Raw genomic sequence first — 21,818 nt, 5'->3', positions numbered from 1 at the left:
TTCCCAACCCTGTCCTGGAGGAACACCAGGCCAATCGGGTTTTCAGGCTAGCCCTAATGAATATGCATGAGAGAGATTTGCATATAATGGAAGTGATAGGCATGCAAATTTGCTTCATGCATATTCATTAGGGCTAGCCTGAAAACCCAATTGGCCTGGTGTTCCTCCAGGACAGGGTTGGGAACCACTGGTCTAGAGGAAATAGATCGAAGCATCAATGAAGAACTTGACCTTCGATGAGATGATCGATGTTGAGGTGTCGAACGTCAAGAAGAGTAATAGTGACTGGATGAATATCCATTCGATGTTGTACAGGAGAGCTAGTTGCGGTACCGCAGGATTTGGTGGCCATCTGCTCAGGCTGGGCCAGTACTGAGAGAGTTGATGCTGGTGCATGCAGCTTGAAGATATCACCCAGCTCCCTTGTGAAAAACTCATTGAGCTTTTCACAGAAGGAAAGCACCAGTACCTGTGGCTTGTCTGCCGGTACCAATGGTGCAGCAGCTTGCCTCAGAGAGGATAACTTCAATGAGGATGCACACCTCGAAGGAGAGGCAAGCTGCAAGGGGGAGCATCACTGCTTGGTCGGCATCAAGGGACTCGATGCAATAGTGATCTGTGACGCTGTTTGGGAGGCAGCTTTTTAGCTGGCTTACCTGACAGTGCAAGATCACCCGATACCGATGTTTACCTGCAATTGCATCACTTTTTTTCCAGAGATAAATTAAAAAAAGATTTGACAATGATATGTGAACATTTCTTAAGAAAGAACTGAATATTTCATGGGGTGTCCTAATTTTTTTTACATGATTGTAGATAAAGGGGAGTTCAACAATTTACCTCTGTTGGGGGAAAAAAAGAGTTCTCAATGGTATGAGTATTGTTTATGTCCAGCTCTGTGAATGCACATCATTTAGAGAAAAAAACCTCTATTAATCTTAGATGCTGTTTATGACTGGTTTTATATTTGTATACTTATTAGCAACCTGGTTTAAGTTTTAAACACCAGGATTTATAGACTGTTTTTTTAGAACCTCTTTTTTATGGTTGCAAACCTTTTAGATGCCTTTTTAAACCTTCGTGAATTCTACTGACTAAAGGAAGTGTATGCTGCTTGTGATTAGCTTTACAGATTAATGAGTATTGCTAATGACCAGCTATGTGGTCGCACACCTGTTAGAGAAAAAAAAACCATCTATTAATCTTATATACTGCTTGTGACTGATTTTATAACTGCTTACTTATTACTGTAGAAGCCTGATTCAAGTTTTACACCTTTGCAAAGATTTTTATAACCCCAGGGAATGTGTGCTGCCTGTGACTGTTTCTGTGATTGAACACCTGTTAGAAGATTGTCCCTTTTTTTTTTTCTTTTCTTTTCTTTTTTCTTACAACTTCTATGGATTGTATGCTGCTTGTGAATTTTACTGACTAATTGGAATATGTGCTGCTTGTGATTAGTTTTGTGCTTACACGCCTGTTAGGAGACTAACGGCCTCTTTTACAAAGCCGCGCTAATGGCTGCCGTGTGGAAACAGCCCCGAAGCCCTTTAATTCTCTCTGGGCTTCGGGGCCGTTAGCACAGAGCAGCCGCTAGCACGGCTTTGTAAAAGAGGCCATGAAGCTATACTAAACTTTATATTCTAAGCTTATATGTTGGAAGTATATAATTTTAGCATTACTTATGTTTGTTTACCTTTTATATGATAGTCTTTTAAGTTCTTTTTAATATTTTGATTTACATAGTTTTATATCTTTTTTGTGGTTTTGTATTATTGTAATTATGTAATTAAACAGTTTTATAGCCCATGAAACAGCCCATCAGGGTGAAACTTAGCTAAGTGCTGGTGGGGGGGGGGGGGTTACCCCTCAGCAACTGTTGTTTTTTAAAAGTATTGGATCAATTTCTGTGACTTGGTCTGCCATTTGTTTCATGCCACTCTGGCCCTTATGTTAAATAATAACACATGATTGGGCTATTAAAATAACACATAATTGGGCTGTTTAATTTATGTTGAGATAAATAACATGAGTTAATGAAGTAATGCATAATAATATATGTACATTTGTTTCCATTAGATTTAACTATGGCATTTGATCCAATAAATCCTCAGCTATTAATAAGTAGATTAGTTGACTAGATATACATGGAAAAATTTATCTCTGGATAATTTCTTTTTTGACCCAACATTCCCAAATAGTATATTGGAATGGCAAATTGTGAAAGGCTGTTGACTTATATTGGTGCCTTCCATAAAGCTCTGTGGTATATCTATTTATTTTTAATTTGTATTTACATCTGATGGCAAAAAATGAATGAAAAACTTCACAACCAAGAAAAAACTGTAGCCATCAACAAATCGAATGAGAACGCCGAAGAAGTACTAGACAAAATATATCCTAAAAGAGTGAAAAAAAATCATAGATAGCAGAAACTCCCCCTGGTTCATAGAAAACTACTAACACTGAAATGGGAATGCAGAGACTTAGAAAGGAAATGGAATAAGTATCAAACTGAAGAAGACAAAATCTCATGGAGAAAAAGATCAGCCACTACAAAACCCCAAACAAAACTAGCCTAAGTATTATTAAGAACAAATCGGTAAAAGAAAACCAAATGTGAAAAAATTATTTCAAATAACACACTTCCTTTCTAACCTAACTGAATTAACAACCAAATCAACAAATACTGTATACAGGTATACTTGAATATAAACTGATCTGAATATAAACTGAGGTATCCTTTTTCCCTCCAAAAAGGGGGAAAAAAGGTTGACATGAATATAAACCGAGGTTAGAAATTTGGGTTATCATGGTGAGCCAATCTATAAAGACTGTTCACCCTCTCTCCCCATCTCGTAAGTCAATAAACATAATACAAATATCTGTGATGCATATATCCCAAAGCTAACATATTCACAACAAGGCCCCTACATAGGAAAACACAACTACAAGCAACCACAAACAAATGTAGACAAAAATCAAACTTAAACCTCAAGAAGCCATATGCAGTTCAACATCAGAGAAAGAGAAACAGCACTCTACACTTTGAAATATAAAAAGAAAGCAGTGCAAATTTACAGTAAAACTGTATTTTCTGTTCATTAAATTAAAAATAAAATTGCGAGCCATTATGGAAAATGAAGAGTTCCTATGAAAATCAAGATATTGTTGAAATGATGGGACAAGTAACTGTTGTTGAGATGAATGAAGGGTTCTTTGTGGAGAGTATTGAACCAAGAAACTGAACAAGAAAGAAGGAAGTCCACTTGATAATATTTGATGAGAGAGAATATTGTATTTAAATGGGATGTGTTATGAAACTGGAAGGATAGGCTCAGTTTTTAGTAGTGGAGTGACATGATGGTACTTGGAACAATGATGAAGTAGTCTAACTGCAGTGTGAACTTTTACTTACTGCATTTTCTGAAACGTCCTGTCATCCTGAGCACCTTTTTAATTATGAATCATTTTTTTGGAGCATCTAACTTGAACATCCTGAGTCAGACTTAGATGTCCTATTGAAAATGACCCTCTTAAAGTCTCTTCCTTTTTCCTACTTCTATCCAGAGTTATCTACCTGGTTTCAAAAGATGGAATTAAAGTTAAAACTAGACATCAAAAGATGGAATTAAAGTTAAAGCTAGACAAGACTACTTATATGTAGTTTTCAAATCATCATTGTAGGTTGATTGTTTGGCCAGTATTAGATTTAGTTTTTGTTAGATATGGGTTGTCATGTGCGACAAATTATCATTCTCCAATAATGCGCCCTCATCTTAAAATGTGCACACTATGTTCAAAGAGGGTGCACTTATCTTAGAGTGCACCCTCTTTTCCATTAGTACATGTATGTGTGCACTAGTATGAAAAGTGTGTGTCATTCTTTAATGTCACTCTTCTTAAAGAGTGTGCCATGTGTGTAATGAGAGTTTACTTAAGAATGTGCCGTCTTTCCCGATACTTAAATACGTGTGTGCTCCCCATAAGAAAAGGTACAAAGAGGAGTGGATCCCAATCAACAATATAAGTTAATCTTTTATTCCAGTAGTCCAAATAAAAATATCCTTAAAGATACCTGACGTGGGCCACATTTTTCCCAGATAAGGGCTGCATTAGGGGTAACATTCTACAAACAAACATTTTACTGCATTTGTCTCACTATCAGAAGCATATATTTATCTATGGACACTTCAGTTTCACTGTCCATTCACATGGAATATCCTTTGGATCCCTTTTCGATTGTTGTTATGCTTGTTAAAATTTATCTATATATGTTTTATTTCATATGTTTGTAAAATGTTACCCCTGATGCAGCACTAATATGGGTCACATCGGATATCTTTAAGGATATTTTTATTTGGACTATTGGATACTGTTTGGTATCCGTTCTTCTTTGTGTTTGCATTGCTGAAGATTTACAAGGCCTATATTTTGAACTCCTTAAGAAAAATGCTATATTTGTTTAAAAACTACACAAACGTTTATTGGGTTACCCATCTATAGTTTTTAATATGGGGATAAAAAGTTAAAAATGTTTAGTCTGGCTGGATATTAACTTGGTTTATGTGGGCAGGAAAAACTCCTGCCCTCTTAAAATCGAGCTCAGCTGGCCAGCCACCAATATTTATCGGCAATTAAATGGGCAGGGCTGCTAAGTTCAGAACTAACTAGCCATGCTGAACATAGGCAAAAGAGGGACATTTCAGTAAGTGGAGTCAGGGAGGTGCCAGGAGTTATGCAGCTGCTGGCCATATTCAGTGCTAGTGCTTGCATAGCAAACTGAGCATATAGGACTGCATAAATAGCAGTTCTAACTTTGCCTAGTTCAGTTATGCTGCTGCTGGCATTGAATATCAGCATAACTTTAGGGTACTAGCCCAAAACTGCCTTTGCTTACTCCCTATCTCTAAACAGCAGTGGCCCTCCTAACTCTTTCCTCTCCCTGAAAAGCAAGGCCCCCTCCAATACCCCACCACCCCTAGTAGGACCTCTAGGCCTACCATTCAGGCTCCTAGTAATCAAGTGGGCTTTGGAGCTGGAGAGATACCCAGTCGCTCTTGCCCAGGCAGGCTTCCACATCAAAATGGCAGACACAGCCTATAGCATCAGTTTTACCATACTACTGAACTACTGGTTTACTTTGAGTTTAAAATATTTTCTGTTACAGGGTAATTTTGGTGAAGTGTTTAAAGGAACGTTAAAGGATAAAACACCTGTTGCTGTTAAAACCTGTAAAGAAGACCTTCCTCAGGAGCTGAAAATAAAATTTTTATCAGAGGCTAGGTGAGTTCACAGCACTAAATTAAATAGAGATTGTTGTTAGATTTCATATTTGTTTGATCAGTTCATTAATTAAGGATTCTAACCAATTAGGAAGGATGTATGTAGATGAGGCAATTAAGGTATACCGTATTTTCACGCATATAACGCGCGCGTTATACGCGTTTTTACCTACCGCGCATACCCCTCGCGCGTTATATGCGTGAGCGCGGTATACGAAAGTTTTCAAACATAGTTCCCACCCCGCCCGACGCCCGATTCACCCCCCCAGCAGGACCACTCGCACCCCCACCCCGAACGACCACTCGCACGCGCTCCCACCCGCACCCGCATCCACGATCGGAGCAAGAGGGAGCCCAAGCCCTCTTGCCCGGCCGACTCCCCGACGTCCGATACATCCCCCCCCCCCCCGGCAGGACCACTCGCACCCCCACCCCGAAGGACCGCCGACTTCCCGACAATATCGGGCCAGAAGGGAGCCCAAACCCTCCTGGCCACGGCGACCCCCTAACCCCACCCCGCACTACATTACGGGCAGGAGGGATCCCAGGCCCTCCTGCCCTCGACGCAAACCCCCCTCCCCCCCAACGACCGTCCCCCCCCAAGAACCTCCGACCGCCCCCCCAGCCGACCCGCGACCCCCCTGGCCGACCCCCACGACCCCCCCACCCCCCTTCCCCGTACCTTTGGAAGTTGGCCGGACAGACGGGAGCCAAACCCGCCTGTCCGGCAGGCAGCCAACGAAGGAATGAGGCCGGATTGGCCCATCCGTCCTAAAGCTCCGCCTACTGGTGGGGCCTAAGGCGCGTGGGCCAATCAGAATAGGCCCTGGAGCCTTAGGTCCCACCTGGGGGCGCGGCCTGAGGCACATGGTCGGGTTGGGCCCATGTGCCTCAGGCCGCGCCCCCAGGTGGGACCTAAGGCTCCAGGGCCTATTCTGATTGGCCCACGCGCCTTAGGCCCCACCAGTAGGCGGAGCTTTAGGACGGATGGGCCAATCCGGCCTCATTCCTTCGTTGGCTGCCTGCCGGACAGGCGGGTTTGGCTCCCGTCTGTCCGGCCAACTACCAAAGGTACGGGGAAGGGGGGTGGGGGGGTCGTGGGGGTCGCCAGGGGGGTCGCGGGTCGGCTGGGGGAGCGGTCGGAGGTTCTTGGGGGGGGCGGTCGTTGGGGGGGAGGGGGGTTTGCGTCGAGGGCAGGAGGGCCTGGGATCCCTCCTGCCCGTAATGTAGTGCGGGGTGGGGTTAGGGGGTCGCCGTGGCCAGGAGGGTTTGGGCTCCCTTCTGGCCCAACTACCAAAGGTACGGGGAAGGGGGGTGGGGGGGGTCGTGGGGGTCGCCAGGGGGGGTCGCGGGTCGGCTGGGGGAGCGGTCGGAGGTTCTTGGGGGGGGCGGTCGTTGGGGGGGAGGGGGGTTTGCGTCGAGGGCAGGAGGGCCTGGGATCCCTCCTGCCCGTAATGTAGTGCGGGGTGGGGGTAGGGGGTCGCCGTGGCCAGGAGGGTTTGGGCTCCCTCCTGGCCCGATATTGTCGGGGAGTCGGCGGTCCTTCGGGGTGGGGGTGCGAATGGTCCTGCCGGGGGGGGGGGATGAATCGGACGTCGGGGGGGGGGGTGAACGGAGAGTCGGGACAGCGCACGGAGAGGCGGGGCAGTGCACGGAAGTCAGGGGGGTGAACGGAGAGTCGGGACAGCGCACGGAAAGTCAGGGCAGTGCACGGAAGTCAGGGGGGGTGAACGGAGAGTCGGGACAGCGCACGGAAAGTCAGGGCAGTGCATGGAAGTCAGGGGGGGGTGAACGGAGAGTCGGGACAGCGCACGGAGAGGCGGGGCAGTGCACGGAAGTCAGGGGGGTGAACGGAGAGTCGGGACAGCGCACGGAGAGGCGGGGCAGTGCACGGAAGTCAGGGGGGTGAACGGAGAGTCGGGACAGCGCACGGAGAGGCGGGGCAGTGCACGGAAGTCAGGGGGGTGAACGGAGAGTCGGGCAGCATGCGCGGTATAATCGTGAGCGCGTTATACCAAAGTTTTTGTGCTTATCATCGTGATTTCTGCGCGCTATACACGTGTGCGCGTTTTATACGGGTGCGTGTTATTTGCGTGAAAATACGGTACATACATAACTAGATTTAGAATTTATGAATTAGTCACTTTGAGCTACTTTATAGTCAAATATATTTTATTGAGCTCAACAAGAATACAACAGTAGTAAACAAATACAATAAACACTAGCTCAAGTTATATCCAATAATCCATGAGAGCAACCTAGATACCCAACCCCAAAAAAACCATCCCTCCCCCCATCCTCGGTCCTCCTTCTAAGTACAACCCCACAATAATCCAGAGTGGGTTACAAAGTGCAAAAGTAGACAAACAGAGCAAAAAATGGAAAAACAAAGGAAATACAATAGATCAGCAATTAAGTAAACGGCTACGAGCCACGGGAGTCAAAGTAGTCCAAAAGGGTTCCCAAGTATGTTGAAAAAGGTGCCCTGAGAGGGAAGAAAAATCTCGGTCATCCCAACGCTCACACATCGGCATCTCCAGATAAAGTCTGGTGTCTCTCCATCGAGCCATTTAAGCAAAATACATTTCAAAGCAATAATAACTGTCTACTTGTGAAAGGCAGCTGCCCCCGGTTTCTGGGGGGGAAAATGAGGTATGTTGCCAAATAATAACACAGGAGAACGTATAATGGTAATGGACCAAATGCGCTCCACAAAGAGAAAAAGAGCATCCCAAAAAGAGCAAATAGTGGGGCAGATCCAGAACATATGTACCATGCCCGCCTCAGGGGCTTGACAACGAAGACAGTCAACAGACTCACGAAATCCGGAGAGATAAGCTCTCTTAGGAGAAATATATAAACGAAGGACTAACTTATAATGTTGCTCCCAAAAGGTAGTATATTTACGATAAGCAGGTAATTTACGTATAGCATGTAAAATCACATCATCAGATAAATCCACAGCAAGGTCACGAGCCCAAGCATCTCATAACTTAACATGATCAAGCAAGGGGGACTCATCCTTCAGATGACGATGATGAAATTTAAGGGGAACAGGAAGCTGAGAGCCAATTGTAAAGGCCGTGGATAACAATTCTTGACAAGAAGTTGTTAAGGAAGCAGAAGATAAAGAATTAAGGTAATGGTGAATTTGCATATAAGCAAAATAATCAGTGGGCGGAAGGTCAAAGTCCTCCCGCACCTGATCAAAGGGCCGGACCTTCCCCCCATCATTCACCAACTGAAACACATAATGAATTCCCCTTGCTTCCCACCGGGCAAAACTAGCTCCATCTATCCCAGGGAGAAAGGAACCATTAAAGCGGATAGGCAGAAAAGGAGTGAAAGTAGGACTAATAGAATGAAATTTACATACCCACTGCCAAACCTTCCGGAGTAGATGGTGCAGCACCTTTTGAGAGAGAGGTTCAGGTAAGGTAGATGGAGTAGAATGAAGGTAAGCACTAAAATGAGTAATCTGAAAACAAAAAAGTTCCAGAGAAGTATTAGTAAAAGCTGAGGAACCCCTAAAAAAATCATTAATGTGGTGCATCCCACAACCAATAGTTAAAAAGCGAAGATTCAACAAACCCAGGCCACCCTTATACCACGGAGCACTTATAGGGCAAACGAGCCCTCTTAACTTTGAGCCACTTTAAAAATGATTAACTGTCTTTCTAGTAGCCCCCTTCCAGAAGATTCAAAAAGCTCCGCTATAACAAAGACCTTCCAGTGGCATTGTTCCTCAAAGCAGTAGCCAGAAAAAATAAAGTTCACTTTGATTCCAGGTGCAAATAAGCACTGCTGGATTTTGGATGTTTTCCACAAAATATCTAAACTTGGATTTAGACGTCATATTGAAAATGTCCCTCCACATTAAACAATTCTCTAGTGCTAAGAGGACTGTTTTCAAAACAGGAATATGTCTGTCTTTTTAATTTGAAAATGGCCATTTCTTAGATGTTGTGCTCAGTGTGTCTTATCTTTTGAACTATTAAAAAAAAGTCCAAAAGAAAAATGAACATAAACAAGTCATTGGGATGTAGGAGGGCCAGCATTCTTAGTAGACTGGCCACATATACGTCCCAGCAAAACAGTGGAGCAGCTTAAGGGGTACTGCAGTACACTTTACATTAAAAGTCCAAGATACACATCTCACCATGACCACCTTATATTACATAAAAACATAAGAGTTGCCATACTAGAACAGACTGAAGTCATCAAGCCCAGTATCCTATTTCCAATAGTGGCCATCTCAGGTCACAGGCACCTTGCAAGATCCCAAGGAGTATAACAGATTTCTCAAATTCCATCTTAATAATGGCTTGTGGACTTCAGTTTTAGGGAATTCTCCAAACCTTTTTTAAACCCCGCTAAGCTAACTGCTTTCACGTTTTCCAGAAACAAATTCCAGAGTTTAATTAAACAATAAATGAAGAAATATTTTCTGATTTGTTTTAAATTTACTACTTAGTAGCTTCATCACATATCCCCTAATCCTAGTATTTTTGGAAAGAGTAAATAAGTGATTCATATCTACCCATTCCACTCTAGTCAGTATTTTATAGACCACTATCATATCTCCCCTGAGCTGTCTTTTCCCAGCTGAAGACTCCTAACTGCTTTAGCTTTTCTTCATAGGGAAGTCATCCCATCCATCATTTTCAATGCCTGTGTCTGTACCTTTTCTAATTCCACTATTTCTTTTTTGAGATGCAGTGACCAGAATTGCACACAGGATTCAAAGTGTGGCCACACCATGGAGCAAACAAGAGCATTATAACTTTCTCATCTTTGTTTTCCATTCCTTTCCTGATAATTCCTAACATTTTATTTGTTTTCTTAGCTGCACTCAAAACCCTCTGTACTCAACCGTATACTACAACAATGGCCCTTTTTATGTTTATTAGGGTACTTATACTATATGCCAACTTTTGCAACAACATCAAGTCAGTTTCTTACATTTAGGTACTCTTAAGTATTTTCTCTATCTGTCCCATCCAATGTGAGGGAAATCTTCAGTGGACACTCTACCCCACTTAAATCTCTTGCTCTAAAATTTTACTTTGTAAGATGATAGAGGCAGATTCGCTATAAACTGGAGTCATACATTCATGGATCTCCTTTGACTTTTTCCCTTCTTTTGTGAGAATTTTAATCCCTGAATGGTGCTCCAAATCTAGCAGTTTCTTACTTGATTTGCACGAGGACTCTCCTGATATCCTGTCTCTTGGAATGTTAGACTCACACTGAGGTGCAACTGTGCATGAATAACCTTGAGACATGTCACAACATACACAGACTTGTTTCAACATATTTGCTACTTTCTTTCATATTCCGGTAGATAAATTATGGAACACCCCTTTTATATGAAGTTACAGTAGGTTTTGGGTGAGTTTTGGAGGATTCACATGTTCCACCACAAGTGTGCTAGTTAGAGTATGATATGGGCCTGGGTGCCCATCTCTATAGTTCACTGCACTCACTGGTCACTAGGGGCTATTCTTGGGATCTGCTTGCTGCTCTGATAGGACTGGCCATTATATCTGAAGCTATCATACAGGCTGGTATATACTTTTTCTTTCACATCTTTGGGGGAGTGAGGTTGGGTCATTCCTTCATTCCTCCAGTGGTCTTATGGTCAGTTTAGGCATCTTTATGGCATTTGTTATTGAAACAGGTCTAGCCTCAGATGTCCAATTTTGCACTAGACATTTTCTACAATGCAGCATTATTGCAGAAAAACATCCAAATCGGGGCATTTTTCTGTTTTGGTAGTGAGTCCCATAGTCAAGTAACTTTTGGGTAATGTTGAGCACTCATGGAATATTCATAGTGAAATACTAGATTGTAGTAGCTTTTTATCCCTTATTTATGTGTCACAAATTTTACCCTATTAAGCTGCTTACCATGTAATATGTAAGATAATATATTCAAGATAAATAATAACAGGTTAGACATAAAAATAAAATATGATAAAAATGAAAAATAGTACTAGTAAAATGCTGGAAAGTCCTATGCTGGTCTTCTCCAGTCACAGTCCATGGGCTTTGGCGTGTCACTGGGGCTTGTGCACATCTGAGAAGCTGAAAGCTATGCCGTCAGTGGTTTCACTACCAGCAGGGCCTCCCAAGGCAGACAGGTTTCTGAAGAAGTCTTAGAAGCAGCTTTATCGAAAAACAAGTCACCTGATATTGACAGTATTCCAATTGAATAAATAAAAGGCTCAGAAGATGCTATCATGTCCCTCACTCAATTGTATCAACAGATTTGGAAAGAAATATGGTCATCTGATTGGAGAAGATCACTGTCCATACCTATACCGAAGAAAGGTGACGTCAAGCACTGTAACAACTACAGAACAATTGCATTAATTCCACACGCCAGGAAAATATTGCTGAAAATAATACAAAGAAGGCTCTATTCATACTGGTTCAGGCTGGTTTTAGAAAAGGTCGAGGAACAAGAGACATTATTGTCAGTTAGATGTATTTTGGAGAAGAGCAAAGAATACAAAAAAACCCTATACCTTTGCTTCTTTGACTACAACAAAGCTTTTGATTGTGTGGATCACAATAAACTATGGAGAATTTTAGTGCAAATGGGAATGCGCAAACACATAACTCAACTGATAGCTTATATGAAAATCAAGAAGCTGCAGTGAGAACTGAATAAGGCAACACTGATTGGTTTTCAATAAAATGTGGCGTCAGGCAAGAAAGTATCTTGTCACCTTATCTGTTCAACCTGTATGGTGAAACCATCTTCAGAAAAGCAAATTTTCCTAATCATATAAGAAACAGACCATGTGAAGAAGAACAACTTTAATCAGTATACTCGCAGGATCATTTCTTTCACAGTTCTTTCAGTACTGGTGGAACTTGCCACCAGCTAGCTTTTACGCCCTTTACACAGCAATTTTGGACACCACTTCCTGGGAGTATCCTGATTAAAGTTGTTATTCTTCATACAGTCTGCTTCTTATGTTCTTTCCATGTTGAATCACATCATATACTTTACCATTTTCTTTTTAAATTCCGGGGACATAGTTATTATGGTCTTTGATCAACATTTGATAAATTACAAAACCACACTGCTCCAATGCTCATAGAGTTCCTATGAGCATCGGAGCATGCAGAGCATTCAATGCGCCGGCTGGCACTAAAAACCTCTTACGCTGTTTTGTAAAAAGAAGGAGGGAGGTGTATGTTAGCAAAGCATCAGAATAGAGTTGAGGTTTAGTATTAAAAATTGTACATTTCAACTTTTTGACCTAGGTATCTAATATAGCATGCAAATATAATTTTCATATTTAATTCTCTAAGATTTTAGGGATTATGATTTTTTTTGTGCAATATGTTTATATTTAAATTTTCTAAAAATTTGAATCTGAATTGTATCTATAATCTGAAGAAATGGTAATATTTGTCATGTTAAAAAATATTTGTCACTTTATATGTATATTTTGGCACAACTACTGGCACAGTTTAAGTACAGTATTAAAATAATCTTCATTATAAAAATCATTTTACATAATCAATAATAACTTCAACACTCACTTTTTATTCCCCGGCAGAATATTGAAACAATATGACCATACCAACATTGTAAAACTTATAGGAGTTTGTACGCAGAGGCAACCTATCTATATTGTTATGGAACTTGTACCAGGTAAATCTTTTGTCATTTTTCATTTGTCAAAATAAATGTATTAACTGGTTCATTATATTATTTTACTCTTATTAATCCATTGTTCTAAACATTCTAGATTCCTTAGTTTACATGGTACAGGACTTTAGGAGTGCTGCTGTTTCTTCAGAATCAGACTTACCTCTTAAAAACTTGCAAAACATTCATCTATTTTCCATCAAAGGTACAAGGTGGGTGTGGAGGAGTATGTGGGGATGTCAGTCCCAGGGTTTTCTAGCGCCTATCTTTGCATATGTTGTGCCTGCGACATGGGTGCCAGTTAGAGAATCCAGGCAATTGAGTCATGAAAATTGCCCAGTTATTCTTTCTGTCCAGAAATTAAAACAATTTTTTTGTGGTTTTTAACATTTGACTTCATTCTGTTTATGCAAGGATGATCTAATTGGATTGATTTTTAAATTGCTTTCAAACCTGCCTATTAAACATAGCGGAATCTGTCAGGACTAAAGAAATGAGTGCATACCTTCACAAAGAGTCTTTCAAACTGCTCAGGTGTCATATTTAAGTAATGTCTTTCCTTAGATAACACTTAGAGGGGCATAATCAAAACATGCGTCTAAGTCTGATTTGGATGTAGGGCGCTAGTCGCAGTTCACAAATGTCCATTCTCGAAAAATACGTCTAAAGTATACTGGTTTTCAAAAATCATCAGGCGTTTGATCGTCCAGACCACCACTATGTCTATCTTTATACCACATTCTCGTCCAAATATTCATCCAAACTCCAAATGTCCAGAAAAAGACCTTTTGGACATGGGAGGGGTCAGCAGTGTGATGGACTTGCTACCCAGACATGACAGCAGAGCAGTAGGATACCTTACAGGGCACTGCTGTGAACGTCACATAAAGGGTGCTACATAAACATCTCACTGGAACTCCCTTATAGGTTATGGTGAGTCCCCCCCAACCCACCTGTCTATAACCCCAATAGCCCTTATGGCTGCAGGTGGCACCTATATAGCAGTACAGTATGGTTTGGGGGCTTTTTGGTGGGCTCGCATTTTCTACCATGAATGTAGTGGCTAGCGTGGCTTATGAGCCTGGGTCCTCCTATCTATGGTTCACTAGCCTACCCCCAGACTACTTAAGGCTATGCAGATCTGCTAGGCTTTCCTATAGCAGGTGCTGATGTTCCAGAGACAGGTATGTACGTTTTTATTCCAATTTTCATGGCAATGTGAGGAGGTCAGTGATCACTAGGGGAGTGTGGGGGGAGGTCTGTACTTTGTGTCTACAGTAGTTATCTGGTCACTTTAAATACCTTCTGGGCACTTAGACCTGGTTTTAGATTGCTTAAGTCACAACGTATAAGTTCCATCCAGGTAGCCTCGTAAAACCTTTGCTTATTTCTGCAATATGACTAACTCTAGGTCATCCCATGTCCCGCCCTCACCACACTTCCAGGAACACCTTTCAGCTCTGGGTGCACATTGGCATTCAGAGGCCTAAAAAGTCCCTGGATACATCCAGAAATTCTGTTTGATTATTGACACTTGGATGATCTGTCTTTTAGGTCATCCAAGTGCCGATTTGGGCATGTTTTTAAACGTATTTCCGTTTTTATTATGAGCCCCTTAGTATTTAGCTATTGCTGCCTTCAAAACTTTTTTATTAAAACACATTGTTAGTAAAATTGTAAAATAATTTTTTATGCTTTCTCCATGTGAAACTTGCATGGGTTTCTCTTATATACATTCTTCAAACTTAGTAGGCAGCAGCTTGGCACTCTTCTTTCATCCTACCTACCACTCTCCAAAATATCAACATATATCTAAAAGGAAGAGTGGATTTATTATGGCCACAGCATTGTACCACTTATATATGTTAAATACAGTTTACAGTATCGCACTGTTACATACATTGCATCAAAGTCTGGGGGAGGCACTGCCATCCTTCTGTTTCTCTGGCACTGGACCCTCTCTGTAAAAGAGAGCACTTTTATCAAAGCAGAAACAAGTGGGTCAATTGGGATGTTTCCAAATAAAATCTTTATTGATGGAAAGAAGAGGTACAATTCTGCAGAGAACTACTCTACACTGCAAGTGTTTTAGTATAGTGGACTATACCTTCTTCAAAGAGTCTTGGTCATACAGCTGGTGGCATTGATAATAGGCTGATATCTCCTGTAGATCCAAGGCTTGGGTGCATGAATCTGAAAGCAAGTAGCACTGTAATTCTTTTATATACTTTTTTTATTAGTATGAGAACAGGTATATGAAGAGAACTCCAGCAATGTGGTTAACAAATTCTCATAGAGGAGAACTTTGACATTATCCATGTCACTGCTAGCATGTGACAAATCAACTTCACATTTGACCACTGTTAAACTTGATTTAATTTAAACATACTGCTTTAGGCTCTTATCAGGCTAGGACTCACTGCCAAATGCTATAATATGATTCCTACATCCTCTAAACCAAGGTGGAAGAGCAGTTAGAGCTACAGGCGAAATGGTTATCCTGGCCTTGCAAACACCCCTCTTCACCTACCTTGAGACTTCCCCTTATTCCTAACTGTAGCTACTCCTTCCCCTCTATACCCTTGACTACCTCCCATTTTCTTATCCCTGTTGTAACCTGCTTAGACCTACCTACAACCCTTCCAAATCCCCAGTCCCTTCTTTCCTATTCCTATTCCCTTCACCCCTCTCTATTGCCCCAAAACACTTTTCCTAGCCAAGTACCAGGCCACCACCCAATTGTATATCTGACCTCCTTATGAGGCAAGCTCAGTGCTTTTCATACTAGTCCTCTGTACTAGTGAAACATAGAAAAATGAAGGCAGATAAAGACTGTGGCCTATCTATGCTATCTACTATCCCCGCCTCTCCCTTAGAGATCCAGTGTACTTGTCCCAAGCTTTCTTGAATTCAGATACACATTTTGTTTCCTCTACCAGGAGGCCATTCTAAGCATTCACCACCCTTTCCGGGAAAAAGTATTTTCTGAGGTTACTGCTGAATCTATCCCTTTCACTTACATCCTATGCCCCCTCATTCCAGAGTTTCCTTTCAATTGAAAGAGGCTTGACGTATTGTGAATGACCCCTAGGCAGTAAGATTTTAGGATATCCACAAAGAATATGTTTGAAATATATTTGCATATAATGAATGTGCTTCATGTAAATTTATTTCATGAATATTCATTGTAAATATTCTGAAAATACGTTTTGTCTTTATCTTGTGACATTCATTAAGTACAATATAAAAATTGAGCAAATCCTTTCCATTCCCACAGCTCTTTTGTAGAGGTGGTGTTTTCAGAATTTGTGCAAGTCAGCAGAATGTTGCTAGAGCTAAAATATAAAACTGCAATGTAAAGGGAGATAGGATAATCACTTGACAGGGAAGATAGAATCCATTATATCAAATATTTATCAGTGAGTACCTCTTTGGAGATGAAAGAATTCTTTTCTGGATGCTCTAGTGGTAGATATAGTAACATAGTAAATGACAGCAGATAAAGACCTTAACGGTCCCTCCAGTCTGCCCATTAGTTATACCCATTAAAAATACATGATTAAATTAACTTGTCTCTTCTTTGACATTTCTGGGTCATAGACTGTAAAGTCTACCTGGTATTGTCCTAGGTTCCAAATGCTGAAGTTGCCATCCAAGCTCACTCCAACCTATCCAACCATCCTGTTTGCAGGATATCTACCATAAAGTCTGGCTTGTAACATCCTTATGTTCCAAGTTAGTGGAGTTTCCATTGATGCCCTCCCCATTATCTCCTACACCAAATCACCACATATGGGACATAGACCGTGCAAGTCTGTCCAGTACCAGCCTTAGTTCTTTAATTTACATCCTTCGATTTCTAATTAGTGATCCCACATGTTTATTCCACACTTTTTTGAATTCCATCACCGTTTTCCTCTCCACCATTTTCCTCTGGAGGGCATTCCAGGCATCTACCACCCTCTCCGTGAAAAATAATATTTTAACATTGCTCCTGAGTCTTCCTCCCTGCAACCTCAAATTATGCCCTCTAGTTTTACCATTTTCTCTTCTCTGGAAAAGATTTGGTTCTATATTAATACGTTTCAAGTATTTAAACGTCTGAATCTTAACTCCCCTGTCCCTCCTCTCCTCCAGAGTATACATATTTAGGTCTTCCAGTCTCTTCTCATACTTCTTTTGGTTCAACCCCCCTTACCATTATCGTTGCCTTCTTCTGGACCGCTTCAAGTTTTTTTATATCCTTCACCAGATACGGCCTCCAAAACTGAATCTGGCAAAGGATATAAAAAGACTTGAAGCGGTCCAGAAGAAGGCTATGAAAATAGTGATTCATCTCATAGTTAAGAGCGACATCACAGTGTTCAAATATTCCAGATCTTCCTTTGGTGGTTCTTATTGATAACTGTTTTGTTTGGGGGGGGGGGTTTAGTGAGTATATGAATCCTTTGTTCTTTAGGCTACCACTTCGTTAAATTGATCATTAGTCAATATATGCGGGTTGTTGATTGGCAAAGTACAGTACTTCTTAGCATGTGATATTCTGAAATGATCAAACTCCACTTGCTTGCACCAAGAAACAATGACATCCAAAGTGCACATACCATATCACACACATTTGCCATGTACATTGTTACTTTTTGCAAGTATAGATTTTACAAAGTTTATTTCTTCTAAATTCACATTTACAAAACCAGTAAAGTTCAAATATTTTGCAGTAATTTGTCTATCAGCACACACTATTCATAGTGGGTTTTATGGGGGAAGATTTTGTTGTTTTTTTCAGGACAGGGCATTCTATGGATGTGGAAGTGTTATCCAGTTAGCACATTCACATTAGCATGTGCTAACTGGATAATGCAGAATTCAAGTCCACTTTGGGCTTGATTCTATAAATGGCGCCTAGTGGCTAGGCACTGCTCAGTGTGACTGTCAGTCGCTAGGTACCTTTTATAAACTCACACATTGGGCTCCTTTTACAAAGGTGTGCTAGGGCCTTAGCGCGCGTTAAATTCCCGAGCGCACTAGCCACTACCGCCTCCTTTTTAGGGGTAATTTTGTGTGTGCGCTAAAAATCCTAGCGCACCTTCGTAAAATTTTTTTTAATGGTACCATGTTTATGTTTATTAAAATCTTTATATACCGCATATACAGCCAAAAAGGATCAAAGCGGTTTACAATATAACGCAATCAAAATTATGAAAAAAAAACACCATTTAAATAGAAAAGAAAAAGAATTAACAGCACCAATTGAACCAATTAAAAAATTAAGTTAGTCGCCTTGATTGGCTAGGCACACCGATCAAGGTGCCTAACAATAGGCACTTTTTATGGAATGAGGGCTTTTGTGCCTTCAGAATAGGAGGCAATAAGTGCTCCCATATTAACTTTTTTTCAGATAACATGGTATTATTTAGATTTGGAGCAGCAACACTAAAACAAGAGTCTAAGATATCCAAGTGAACCTTACTTGATGCTTCTGCCCTTGCACTGCCATCTGGAAAAATTAAGCCATCTGACTTCTAGCACCCCATTTGAAGGGATTAACCTATTAGTGCATTGCAACAGCTCAGTAATGAAGAACTTTAAAATACTTATCTGCTATATACTCTGCTATGTGTAAAATTGCAAACATGTAAAATTGCAGAAATTCTATAAAATACTAATATTTTGTGAGCATTTTTATTGCTGTTTTTCCTGTGAAACCCACTTTTGCATTTTTTTCACAATTTAACACTTCAGACTTTGTGACATAAGATTATGGCTTTAATAGATCTTATTTCCGCTTATGTGGAAATATAAATATAAATTTACAGGAATGTGATTGTGCAAGTGTTTTTTTAGACTCATTTTCAAATCACAATTGACTGACTTATGACACATTCTCTTTTTAACCTGTTTCATTTTCACTGCAGTACTGACACCTAGAAAGTTTCACTCTATACTTAGTGCAGAAACATACAATATGCTACAGAATGTGCTGCTTGTTCAGCATGTGATGATAAAATTCTTATGGGAAAAATCATATCGCTAAACCAGACAGGTATTAGCTTCCTTATGAATTTGCAATGGAAGCAAATACAGCTTAGATTAGCATGAGTAATTAAAACAGCTCAGAATAGCTAGTTCTATAGGGATTATTTAATTTAAACCTGAAATTCTGCCAAAACCTGTCAACACCAGATCTATCCAGAAACTCAGATTATCTTTCCCTTCACTAAAAGGCGTTACCTACATTGGAAAATTAGGGAAATCTCTTCATTTCAAAACTACAGAGCTTTGGAATAATTTCCCTGCCCAGCTGCGCAATCTGGGCTCTTACCAACTATTCCGAAGACACCTGAAAACTTGGCTATTTTCAAAAATGTAAATTTCTGCTTCTCTCTACCACCAACTTTATTTATTTATTTGTTTATTTATTCGATTTTTTAGCCCGTCCTCCCAAAAGAGCCCAGAACGGGTTACAATGAATATATTGGTGCATTAAGATTATAAGTAAGATAGGTACTTAGAAATTCCTTTACTGTTCCGAAGGCTCACAATCTAACTAAAGTACCAGGAAAAATGACAATTAGAAGAGTAATAAAGAAAGAAAATAGAGATAGAGGAGAAAAAATAAGAAAATAAACATACTAATAAGATTACAATGATCTAAAGGAATTTGAAAGGTTAAAAAGAGGGGAGATAGGAATAGATGCAGAGGGAGAACCGTTGAAGCAATAGAATTCTGGGGAAATTTAAATGAAATTTGAATGATAAAATAAAACAAAACAAGTGGTAAAACAATGAGTGAGATTTAAAAAATATATCATAAACTAAAAAGAAGTGAAAATAAAATCAAAACAGTCAAAACTGAAATCCAACTTGAACGGGCCCCGGAGCCAACCGTTGGTCCGATGGCCGGACTGCAGCCCTCCTCCGTCGGCTCTCCCCTGCTGGAATGGAGGAGGAGCGAAGACAGTTTCGGGTGCCCCGCTGGAACGGGCCCCCGAGCCGACCGTTGGTCCTCCGTCGGCTCTCCCCTGCTGTACTCCCACTGTACTTCCCTTTTGATTTTTGTAAACCGTGTCAAGCTCTATATTTATAGAGAAGATGCGGTATATAAGCTTAAAGTTTAGTTTAGTTTAGTTTAATCATCACTGCATACCAGACCGGTAAGTTTGACTTTAGTTCCGGGGAAGATGGCAGAAGCGCTGATAAAAGACAGTATCGACGAGCATCTAGAAAGGAATAAACTGATGAAAACAAGCCAACATGGCTTCTGCAAGGGAAGATTCTGCCTAACGAACTTATTGCACTTCTTCGAAGGAATTAACAAACGGATGGACAAAGAGGACCCCATAGACATCGCATACTTAGATTTCCAAAAAGCCTTCGACAAGGTACCCCATGAACGCCTACTACGGAAACTGAAGAACCATGGGGTGGAAGGAGCTGTACATAGATGGATCAAAAATGGCGGGTAGAAAGCAAAGGGTAGGAGTGAAGGGCCACTACTCGGACTGGAGGAGGGTCACGAGTGGTGTTCCGCAGGGGTCGGTACTCGGACCGCTGCTGTTCAATGTATTTATAAATGATCTAGAAATAGGGACGAAATGCGAAGTAATAAAATTCGCAGACGACACCAAACTATTTAGTAGAGATGGGACTAAAGAAGACTCTGAAGATTTACAAAGGGACCTGAACAAATTAGAAGAGTGGGCGATGAGATGGCAGATGAAGTTTAATGTGGAGAAATGTAAAGTCTTGCATGTAGGAAACAGAAACCCAAAGTACAGCTATACGATTGGAGGGCTGGTAATGGGTGAAAGAACCCAAGAAAAGGACTTGGGGGCAATAGTGGACAACACAATGAAGTCATCGGCACATTGCGCAGCGGCCTCTAAGAAGGCGAATAGAATGCTGGGTACTATCAAGAAAGGTATTACAACCAGAACAAAAGAAGTTAACCTGCCGTTGTATCGGGCGATGGTGCGCCCGCATCTGGAGTACTGCATCCAATATTGGTTGCTGTACCTTAAGAAGGATATGGCGATACTCAAGAGGGTCCAGAATATAGCAATACGATTGATAAAAGGTATGGAAAACCTTTCATATGCTGAAAGATTAGAAAAACTGGGGCTCTTTTCCCTGGAGAAGCGAATACTTAGAGGGGACATGATAGAGACTTAAAAGATTATGAAGGGCATGGAGAAAGTGTAGTTTTCAAACATTCAAAAACTACAAGAACGAGAGGGCATTCGGAAAAATTAAGAGGGGACAGATTCAGAACCAATGCTAGAAAGTTCTTCTTCACCCAAAGGGTGTTGGACACCTGGAATGCGCTTCCAGAGGGTGTGATAGGACAGAGTACGGTTTTGGGGTTCAAGAAGGGATTAGATAATTTCCTGAAGGAAAAGGGGATAGAAGGGTATAGATAGAGGATTACTATGCAGGTCCTGGACCTGATGGGCCGCCACGTGAGCAGACTGCTGGGCATGATGGACCTCTGGTCTGACCCAGCAGAGGCACTGCTTATGTTCTTACTTAGCATGAAATTTTCACATTTTTATTTCTCGAATTAGCCTCTGCATTCCACGTAAAAGAAATTTCTGAAATGGTGTCTAATAATGGAAAAAAATCCATATTTTTCTTCAATTTAACAAAGTGTTTCAACAAGGCAAAGAGTTAAATGATTTGAAACGTGCCACAGGATGCCTGAACATATCTTGCGATAAGCCATTTTAAGCTGTGACATCGCTTACTACAACTTAAAGGACCTCTAATGATGATCTGTAAAAAAATAAAAAATTATATTAGCATACATGAAAACATCAAATAAAATAATATCAAAAAGATTTTCTCCCACCAACAAAGGGCCCTATT

General features: G+C 41.0%; 1 protein-coding gene across 2 annotated transcripts in view; it reads left to right on the top strand.

Annotated features, from left to right (window-relative positions):
* FER (FER tyrosine kinase) overlaps positions 1-21,818 on the top strand; it is a 304,375-nt gene that overhangs the window by 224,595 nt on the left and 57,962 nt on the right. For both annotated transcript variants that reach the window (XM_033929145.1, XM_033929146.1), the window contains exons 15-16: positions 5,171-5,286; positions 12,862-12,956. In XM_033929145.1, coding sequence (XP_033785036.1) covers positions 5,171-5,286; positions 12,862-12,956 — 211 coding nt within the window. The remainder of the gene's footprint in view (positions 1-5,170; positions 5,287-12,861; positions 12,957-21,818) is intronic.

The sequence above is a fragment of the Geotrypetes seraphini genome, chromosome 1 (genome assembly GCF_902459505.1).
Source record: "Geotrypetes seraphini chromosome 1, aGeoSer1.1, whole genome shotgun sequence".
Taxonomy (NCBI): domain Eukaryota; kingdom Metazoa; phylum Chordata; class Amphibia; order Gymnophiona; family Dermophiidae; genus Geotrypetes; species Geotrypetes seraphini.
This window is presented reverse-complemented; position numbering and strand designations above follow the sequence as displayed.